The sequence below is a fragment of the Osmerus mordax genome, chromosome 23, assembly GCF_038355195.1.
Source record: "Osmerus mordax isolate fOsmMor3 chromosome 23, fOsmMor3.pri, whole genome shotgun sequence".
Taxonomy (NCBI): Eukaryota; Metazoa; Chordata; class Actinopteri; order Osmeriformes; family Osmeridae; genus Osmerus; species Osmerus mordax.
Window position 1 is genome coordinate 4,755,369 of NC_090072.1, and position 10,545 is coordinate 4,765,913.

The following is a 10,545-nucleotide window of genomic DNA, read 5'->3' on the forward strand; positions in this document are numbered from 1 at the left end:
GGCAGAGGCATTGCTTAAAGCTTTTTTTCTTTTTAAAGACTTCATAAAAACCAATCATAAAGAAAATTAGACCCTCTGAGGTTATTCCCTAAACAGAAACCCCCCAAAAAAACGTTTTGATTATGTAAAAATAAAAAAAATAAAAAAATCCCCAGACTTATTTTTTTCTCAGAGAAAGAAGCAAAGTATCAAAAATGAAGAGTTTCCGTCAAAAGATAATTTAAAAAAGCAGGCATTTTTGTCAGAGAAAAAGGAAGTAATGTTGCTATTATACACAAGCCAGGTCAGGGTTTGGACCGCAAAAAAAGTCCAAGCTCAGAGGAAGAATAGAAAATATTTGGTAACAAAAGTGTACTATATGTTTAATACAAAAAAGGTATGGAGAAAATGTACCTTTACTAAAGCTTATACAAGATCCTTGGTCCATAAAAACTATGTTACGGTAATCCCGGTTTTCATCTCTGTCCCTTGGCGTCCTTACCCCTCTAACAACAACACATCGCGCCCCTGTACAGAAACAAACACAAACTAACATGACATGACAAAGAAAAATAGGGGAGAAGGGGGCAAAATGGGGAGATGGGCGCGCAAGAAAAATAGACTTTTCTTTAAACAAAGTTATACACATGGCGGATGTATTGTTGTTGTGGTTTCCATTCTCACGGCCTTTAAACATGCTGAGGGTCTGAGCCAATAGGAACTCCCTATTCCTTGGCTCCACCTCTAGCACCAAAGAGGCATGTCCCTTTAAACCACAAGAGGGGGATGAGGAGCACAATTTCTCTTTTTCGTGGGATGAATGAGTTTTCTTTTGTTTGTTTTAAGTTGTTCGTCATTGAAAACTCCTCTTCTTTCTCTGACTTTTTTTTTTTTTTCCATTCCAGGTTCTTTTGAATCAAAAATTAATATGCAGCATTTTTTTTTTTTTGTGAAAGAGCGAGTCAGTTTGTGTTTTCAAATGTAGTCTTTTTCTCCCCCCCCCCCCCCCCCCCCCCCTAATGTGGTATGTTTTGCTCTCCGGGGCGTATGTCACACGCGTGTGCGTGTTAGGAGACCACGGCGGCCGCCGTAGACGAGGATGTGACCCCTGGGTTGGCGGCGCTGTTGGGGCCTCCGTAGCCTCCTGAGTTGGCCTCGTTAGCCTGGCTGTTACTCGCCGCTAGCAGGCTGGCGTTCCCCGACCGGAGGATGGCGCCCGCCGCGTTGCAGTGCGGCCGCGGCCCGGGCTCCGGGGTGTAGGTGAAGGTCAACGTCGTGGAGTAGATGATGCCGTCGTTCCTCACCAGCGTGACGGGCACCTGGACCGGCTGGCGCACCCAGCGCCAACCCTCGCGGAAGGCTGAGATGTCGGGCACCACACACAGCATGCTCTCAGCACACCTGCACAGGCGGACATGGAGGAGATACTCGATTAAGAAGTAATACAAGTCGACGAATTATGTACTCATTTCCATACCCTCTATTCCTTTAACATATATTTCCTCAGTCCTTAAAGGCCGCCGACAGAAACCTGAATCAAAAACCTTTTACACAAAGGTTTTCTAGTCATTGAACTAACTTGTAACAAACGCACACCCATTAAAAGTCCTTTAAGAATCCCAGTGACATAACAAACCCTTACAGGCAACATTAGGAGCACTTAAGACAGACTTGCAGGCGACAACCACTTCAACATTTCAGTCACAGTTTTATCCCGTGAACGTTTACAACCATGGACTTCGGCACCTCAGAGCTCCTGTTTATTAAAACGGTAGACGTTCGAGGTCTTTCATCCGTCCAGCAACCTTTTTGGGGCAAATGTACCTCAGCCACTATTTAACACGGGAGATGTAGTTCTCTCGGCACAAAGCCCACCTGTCTGGAAGTAGCTTTGCAAACCCCACTCTGGAAACCTGGCTGCAAGGCCAGGCGGCAAAGCGCTTTCGACAGCTCGACAGAACGGGTTGGGATTTCTCCCTGAGTTGAGTTGACTGCATATTTTAAAGGCCATCTTCATCCACAGAGGGAAACATGGAGCTAAGGATGTTGTGAAACATTCAGTCATGTATGTTTACATATTCAAACATATTAACATCAACAATTTGATCTTCATTCTAACAATATGGAGACTTGGAGCTCATAAACTAAATTAAACCCAATAACATCATCACTTTTTCAACCCTTTTCGTGTGACAAACCCCTCCCATTTATTGCTACTTAACATGCCTAAAATTTGAATAAGGTGCACCACTTCAGGTGCAAAATATTAGAAGATCATTAGACATGATGTTGGAGGAGCCTGTCTTATTAAAACCTCGGACATTTAGTAGTTTGGTTTGCTCATGATTGTTGAAGTAAGTCGTATCAGAACGGGGAGATCAAGAGTCCTGGGAGGCCTTCAAAAAGAAGGTTATAGATGCATCTGAGTCTGGGAAAGGGATTTAAAGATCTGCAAACCATTTCAAATAAGCCCTTCAAATGTCTGGATTTTTTTTGGGGGGGAGTGGAGAACATTTAAAACAACTGCCAACATGAACAAGCAAGTTCAGACTGAAATATGCTTAAAGTCAACAATCACAGTACCAACATGGTAGCTCTTGCGACACTTGATCTCAAAAGTACATGCATCTACCATCAGAAAAATACAGTCCAAGTTTGAGGTGAAAACCCAAAACAAAAAGGACATGACTTAAGTTTTGCCAGAGAACACCTCGACAAAACCCAGGACTTCTGGAACAACGTGCTCTGGACAGATGAAGCCTGGATATGAATCCAATTGAGAGGCTGTGGGATGATTTGTGACTCACAATGCACGCAAGAAACCCCTCACACATCACCCGGCTGAAAGAACTCAGCGTGTCTCTGCAATCTAACAGAACCCGGGAGCCGGCGATGACGCAGCTGGCGCTAGGACAAGGTAAGACAAGGTGGCACTGGGACAAGGTAAGACAAGGTGGCACTAGGACAAGGTAAGACAAGGTGGCACTGGGACAAGGTAAGACAAGGTGGCACTAGGACAAGGTAAGACAAGGTGGCACTAGGACAAGGTAAGACAAGGTGGCACTAGGACAAGGTAAGACAAGGTGGCACTGGGACAAGGTAAGACAAGGTGGCACTAGGACAAGGTAAGACAAGGTGGCACTAGGACTAGGTAAGACAAGGTGGCACTAGGACAAGGTAAGACAAGGTGGCACTGGGACAAGGTAAGACAAGGTGGCACTGGGACAAGGTAAGACAAGGTGGCACTGGGACAAGGTAAGACAAGGTGGCACTAGGACTAGGTAAGACAAGGTGGCACTAGGACAAGGTAAGACAAGGTGGCACTGGGACAAGGTAAGACAAGGTGGCACTGGGACAAGGTAAGACAAGGTGGCACTGGGACAAGGTAAGACAAGGTGGCACTAGGACTAGGTAAGACAAGGTGGCACTAGGACAAGGTAAGACAAGGTGGCACTGGGACAAGGTAAGACAAGGCGGCACTAGGACAAGGTAAGACAAGGTGGCACTGGGACAAGGTAAGACAAGGTGGCGTGTCGGACCTGTACATGGTCTCTGCCTCCACGTCTCCGAACCAGACCCGCAGATTTGGAGTGAAGTTCTGTCCCGTCAGCTCCAGCATGGCTACGTCTCCTCCACCGTTGAGCTACACACACACACACACACACACCAGGGTAAACAGAGCGTGTGAGCAATGGTACCGCAGGAGCGGGCATGTTTGGGACCGCAGAGACGGATATCCCACTTGACGTGGCCTTATCGGTCGGGCGTCTCTCTGGGTGTCTCACCTGTAAGCTCTCCACCACAGGCACGGGGGTGACAGGCGAGTGGACAGGGCCCATGCCCTCGTAGAAGGTGTATTCAGCCTTGTCCGTGCTGATGATTGTCCAGGAGGCCCCGTCGTTGATCATCTCCTTGTTTGGTTCCTTTGGGCATGGAGTGGCCTGGAGGAGGGGGGACATTTAGTCACACAAGGTCACTACAAACCTCCAGAGTGCCGTGACACTGGTCCGCTGGATGGGGGGGGTGGTTATGTCCCCACGTTTGATAAGTGTATGCGGGGCCCTTACTTGAAACTGGATGATCCTCTCTTGGGAAAGGCACAGGTACATGCGCTCCGTGTCCTTCAGGTAGAAGGCACACTTGTGGAGCTGGGACACGGGGTCGTCTGCATCCAGCAGGGCGGTCTGCTTGTCCACCTTGCGAATGATCTGGAGGAAGGAGGGAGGGAGGGAGGGAGGGCGAGAGACAGGGGGACAGTGAAAACACCATACATGAAAGCATCTGCCAAGTGAATCAAATGTAAATGGAAGCAAAGGGAGAGGGAGAACACGAGGCAGGTATGAGGTGTCACTAGTTACCAATCTGGGCAGGGCCATGCCTGTGACTGAGCACACCAGCTTCACAGTCTGGCCGTAGTGGATGTAGCCGTCCCTCACAGTGAACTCCTCTCCTTCTGACTCCTCGTCATCCACTGTGTGTGTGGGGGGGGGGGGGGGGAGTGGAGAGTGGTGGAGGGGGGGCATTGTCATTGTCGTCACAGCAGAGGCAAAGCTGTTGCATGATATACGTTTATATTCAAGTTGTCTTGGCAAACTTGAATCACAAAAAAACTAGGCTATTTAATATGCTATGAAGGAATTTATTTTGTTATTAACATATTTCCCCACTGGGCATTTTGGCCGTTGATATTTTCGTCTGCCGGACAACCACTGGTGATACCGGCTGAACATCCTGAAACCCGGTTGTGTTTGTATGTGCCAACCCCGCACATAGACACATCCTGTCTATGACAGGGTTGGTTACCAAAGCCCGGTGTGTCGTGAAAAAACCCAAACGACACCCAACCCTAGACACGGACATCATAACAAAGAGAGAGGGGGCGAGACGGTGTGTGTGAGTGTATATACGTCTCCGGGGGCACTCACACAGGTGGATGTAGAAAGCACCCCATTGCTGAGAGCTGGCGTGGAAGTTTCCCCCCTCCACGTGAAGGTAGCGTGTGCTGACTGTTTGGGAGCGCAACCGGTTGAACAGTGCCACCTTGGTCCCAGACGCGATACACACTGGAGGCAGAGAGGCAGACGGGGGAGGAAGGAAGGAGAACGTTTGGACTTCGTTGAAAACGACAAAGGGGAAAAAACGGACATCAACGGTGCCCTAAAATTAGACATCTTAAATCATCCGCTTCCAAAATGACCCTAATTGATCATTGTCCGCTCAATGCACTGTGTGCTCTGCAAAGCGCTGATGTTTCCTCAGCTTGGAACAAACACAGGCGGTCACACAACAACCCGAGCTTGCGCGTCCGGTAAACGACCGATATCCCTGTGATAGGAGGGCAGAAAATAGCATCCAAAACAAATATAGACAGGATAGGGGCGGCTTTCATGCCACTGTTGCCAACGGGTGGAGAAACTAACCAACAGTGCCTCCTAGCTGTGGAAAAGGCCATCGCAATGACCAGGAAGTTCCTGACAGTCTAACCCTGTCACAAACACAGAGATAAAGCCAAGAACGTAAACACAAAAAGTAACAGTAACATAATAGTAGCAGTTGGGGAAAGACGCCTTTTTAAGCAGGGTTAGGTTCAAAAGATGGTCCAGACACGTCAACAATGCAGCCTTTACCGGGCAGAAAAAGGGAAAGAGCTAGAAAGGAGGTTCTAGAAAAACCCGATGACCCGGGGGGCTCCTCGCGCCGGGAACTCACGGTCGGCGTTCTTGAGCGACTGCTTCTTCTTGGAGGGCTTGGAGATCACTTTGATCCTCTTGCTGAGGAAGACGCCGATGTCCGCGCTGTTGCCGTAGAACATCTTGACGGACAGCATGAAGTGCTTTCTCTTGTCGGAGTCTGATATGTACAAGGTTTTGGCCGTGCAATAGTTCTGGAGGGGGGGGGGGGGGGGGGGGGGGGGCGGGCAGTAAGGAACAGTAGTTAGAATGGATTGGTAACTCGACACCTGGTATGGGGATTGTCAATCGAGATCATTTGTGACCAGGTGAGTTTGTGTGAGTAAGGATATGATGTCTGTGAAGGAGTGCGTGTGTGTTACCTTTCCCTCCAGGTTGAGCTGCTGCATCTCCTGGTCACTGTTGCCGATCCCGATGAAGGCGCAGGGCTGGGACTCCTGCTCCGAGCAGCCGTCTCGCTCCATCTGGTCCTTCTTTTTCTTCCAGCCGCTGCCCATCAGGTACACGCACGGAGGAGGGCAGAAGAACCTAGACACACACACACAGAGATGCACACACACGCACACACACAAACAGAGAGAGACATAGACACGCACACACACAGAGAGAGAGAGACAAACACGCACACAGAGAGAGACATAGACAAACACACACACACACACACAGACAGAGAGAGAGAGACACACACACACAGAGACACAGACACACACACACAGAGACACAGACACACACACACACAGAGAGACACAGACACACACACACACAGAGAGACACAGACACACACACACACAGAGAGACACAGACACACACACAGAGAGAGAGACACAGACACACATTAGTATGATGGACACGGAATCAGGAGAAACAGGATACAGTCCTTTCACACATTATGTACACTATAGTACAGCACATCCACCCCACACACACACGCCTTGACAGTAGGACAACCCTACACGTCATCCACACACCTGAAACTGCCAGCGATGGTTAACTCAGAGGAAGACAACAGTCCAAAAAATTGACAAACAGAGATGTCCTGTAGGTCCCTTTAACAGTATGTTTGACAGTGCATGTTCTTACGTCAGCCACTAGATGGCAGGCCTGTATCAGATTACAGGCGAAACTGACACATTAGCAGGGAAAAGCCAATAGAACTAAAACATTTTGGATTTCAGATAATATGTTCAGTCTCAACCACCTCGTTCTGTCTGACAGCAGTGAACCAATACTGCTACTTTGCATGTCTGTCACTCGAACCAAGAAGGGGAAAAAATGTCACATTTCCAGATCAAGTCACCCAATCATGCAGTGACGTATTCAGAGTTACATGACGGGGGAAAGGAGAAGTTGATTATCTCATAACTTGCCTGTGTGCAAGTGTGTGTGTGTGTGCGTGTGTGTGTGTGTGGGCACTTGTCTGATGAGACAGAAAATGACACATCTCATGCCAGGCGTGTCTGTCTGTCTGTGCAAGGGCCATGTCTGCTTTCATCTCCCTCAAATAGAAAGCAAAGGGTAAGGCAGCGAATGGGGAAGAAGAGAGAGACTTTTTGCAGTAACCTCCCTCCCTCCCTCCCCCCCCCCTGCTTTCACTCTTCCTGCCCACTCTCTCTCTCACAACCCTCACATGGCTTTTGACAGTCTGGCGCCGAGCTCGCGACACCCCCCCGCCCCCCACACACACACACACACACACACACACAGCCTCCCTGCAACGTCTCCGAGCTCATCTCATCCAGGGTGCCTTCGGCCGTCTGCGGCGCTGCTCCCCCTGAGCATGTCGGCTCCAGGATCTCTCCTCTCCTATTCCTCGCACACCCTTCACCCCCCCCCCCCCCACCCCCATACACCCCTCCACTATACCCCGCTCCGTCTCTTCTGTTCTCAGAGACGGGGTGGAACACACACACTTCTTGGGTTGACAGATCCACATTTTCACAGGAAGCATGGTCTAAACCCCTCCGCAGGCTGCTGACGGTTAGGGAACGTGCTTGGAAGGACGGGGGGTTCCGGCGGAGGAGGAGGGGCCCATTGCTCACCTTTTCTCGTTGCCGTAGGATTTCTGTGCGACTTTCGCGTGCAGGATGAGGACCGTCTGGTCTCCCCTCTCCTTTAGGTAATTCCTCATCGCTTCTCTGTGGATGGGGTGGAGGGGGGGGGGGGGGGAGAGGAGGAGAGAGAGAAGGAGGTGAATCACATGATCACTCTGAGGTGGTCCGACGGGAGCGGGGTCCTGAGAGCTGCGCGTCTAGAGGGCCAGGAGAGGGAACACACCAGGCCCGTGCTCGGACCAGACCACCCTCTGGCGTGCTCGGTGGCGTGGCCACGAAGAGCGTACGCGCCCCGAAACACATGACCTGAGACGCACGCACGTCCCAACGGAGACCAATACACACTTTGACACGCACGCGTAGATGGCAGGCCAACTGGCATTAGGACACGCACGCACGCATACACACAGACACGGCCGGGGCCAAAAGCTATGTTCTCTCCAGCTGTGCTGAGTTTGGTGGGGGATGGGGGGACGAGTGTGTGTGTGTGGGGGGGTCATCTGAACAGTTAATGAGCGGCTTAGATGGACCGCTGCTGACCAGGAGGGAGGGAATGATCGGAGAGGGAGGGAGACAAGAGAGAGACTGGCAGTCAGTTCAAGAGAGAGAGGTGGAGAGAGAGAGAGAGGGGGGGGAGAGAGAGAGAGGACAGAGAGAGAGAGAGAGAGAGGGGGGGGGGGGGGAGAGAGAGAGAGGGGGGAGAGAGGACAGAGAGGGAGAGAGAGAGAGGACAGAGACAGAGAGAGAGAGGGGGGGGAGAGAGAGAGAGAGAGAGAGAGAGAGAGAGAGAGAGAGAGAGAGAGAGAGAGAGGGAGAGAGAGAGGACAGAGAGGGAGAGAGAGAGAGAGAGAGAGAGAGAGAGGACAGAGAGGGACAGAGAGAGAGAGAGAGAGAGGACAGAGAGGGAGAGAGAAAAGAAACACCAAACCACTGAGCTCACCACTGAAGAATCCACATCTCATGTCAAAATGTTGCAAGGTCCGCACTCGGATTACTTCTGTAAACTAAGCAACACTGAACCCCCCCACTAACAGAGCATGACAGATGAGGCCAATATTATTGGATGTCAGTCTTGATGTTAAAGAACCCATCATGACAAGTCGTTCTAGGTAATAAGCAACCTGCCATGTGAGGGTTTGTGGAACATCGCACTGTAGTGGGACAGTTTTCGTGTTGAAGTGGGTGTGTGCGTGCGCGCAAACATACGGCAAGCTTACACTGGTCTGAGCCTTCGTATCGGGTAGAACACGCACACACGCAAAGACGTATGCGCTCTTACACGCTCTTACACGCTCGCACACACACACACACAAAGCAGTCCATTTACACAGATGTCAGCGACACCTGACACGCCAGGGTGCTCTGAAGGCTCAGGAACACAAGAGAGGGAGTCGCTGTGACACACCACACACACACACACACACACACACACACACTCCAGTCTGCTCCACTCTACCATGCAAACGCGGGCCGCACGCTCGGGTTAGACGGCCCATTGTTATGGAAAGCAAGGGGGCCCCTTGAGACACGAGGGCGGGGGGGGGGGAGCAAAGGAGGGAGGCAGGAAAGAAGGGAGAAAGAAAGGAGTGGGGGGGGGAGGAGGGGGGGGGAGGAGGGGGGGCGAGCACACTCAGTAACCCTCCGAGGTGGAGGAGCCAGGGAGAGAGACGAGTCCGATGATTTTCATCGCTTTTAACGAGTTCAAAACGAGGGCCGCTGGAATCGTCCGCTCGCATCAGCACTGCAGGCTCTGATGTGGCCCACACAGCGAGGACTGGGGACGCCCGCCACCTCACACACACACACACACACACACACAGACGCACACACACACAGACGCACACACACACACACACAGACGCACACACACACACACACACACACAGACGCACACACACACAGACGCACACAGACACACACACACAGACGCACACACACACACACACAGACGCACACACACACACACACACACACACACACACGCACACACACACACACACAGACGCACACACACAGACGCACACACACACACACACACAGACACAGACGCACACACACACACACACACACACACACAGACGCACACACACACACACACACACACACACAGACGCACACACACACACACAGACGCACACACACACACACACAGACGCACACACACACACACACACACGCACACACACACACACACAGACGCACACACACAGACACGCACACTTGCGCTGACCTCTGGCACACCCGCAGGATCTTGCAGCTCTGAGTTATTAGAGGGGGGGGGGGGGGGGGGGGGGGGGGAGCTAAGTCCAAAAGTGCAGTGGTGGTGATGTCATGCCTCCGTGTCGCGTGTCATTGGACACCGCCGGTACTGCCAATGACCTTGCCTAAACGTACACACGCACGGGCACGGTGGAGAGAGTGACGTCACAGACAACACGGAGAGAAGCCCCGCCTCCCCTCTCTCCCCGCCTGCAGGAGAGACCAAACGACCGTGATCCGACCGGGGAGGACGACCGGGGGGGGGGGGGACGAGCGCCACGTTGGTGGCTCCGCTGGTCTGCCTCCGGGAGGGACGCTGCTCGCCGTCACCCAAAGCTGTTTGTAATTAGCGTGTGCGTGTGTTCAGGCTGGGAGCTGGAGGGCGAGGTGTCACATCGCAGATGAGGGTAAACACGCTAGATTGGGGTCACCCGGCGTTCACACACACACACACACACACACACACACACACACAGCAGGAACACCTGTGCTCACGTCACTGGATAGTGTACTCACAGATACGAGGTTATACCCACACACACACACACACACACTCTGTAGGCTGA

The 10,545-nt window shown here is 51.6% G+C and overlaps 1 protein-coding gene across 1 annotated transcript in view; it reads right to left on the reverse strand.

The window, feature by feature from the left end:
• Window positions 1-951: 951 nt before the first annotated feature.
• The window catches only part of rbpjb (recombination signal binding protein for immunoglobulin kappa J region b), a 12,139-nt gene continuing 2,545 nt past the window's right edge, over window positions 952-10,545 (reverse strand). The window contains exons 2-10 of the mRNA XM_067261416.1: window positions 7,709-7,804; window positions 6,032-6,197; window positions 5,689-5,863; window positions 4,905-5,042; window positions 4,338-4,450; window positions 4,047-4,187; window positions 3,765-3,920; window positions 3,519-3,622; window positions 952-1,380 (exon numbers count right to left, since the gene is read on the reverse strand). Coding sequence (XP_067117517.1) covers window positions 1,047-1,380; window positions 3,519-3,622; window positions 3,765-3,920; window positions 4,047-4,187; window positions 4,338-4,450; window positions 4,905-5,042; window positions 5,689-5,863; window positions 6,032-6,197; window positions 7,709-7,797 — 1,416 coding nt within the window. The 5' untranslated portion in view covers window positions 7,798-7,804 and the 3' untranslated portion in view covers window positions 952-1,046. The remainder of the gene's footprint in view (window positions 1,381-3,518; window positions 3,623-3,764; window positions 3,921-4,046; window positions 4,188-4,337; window positions 4,451-4,904; window positions 5,043-5,688; window positions 5,864-6,031; window positions 6,198-7,708; window positions 7,805-10,545) is intronic.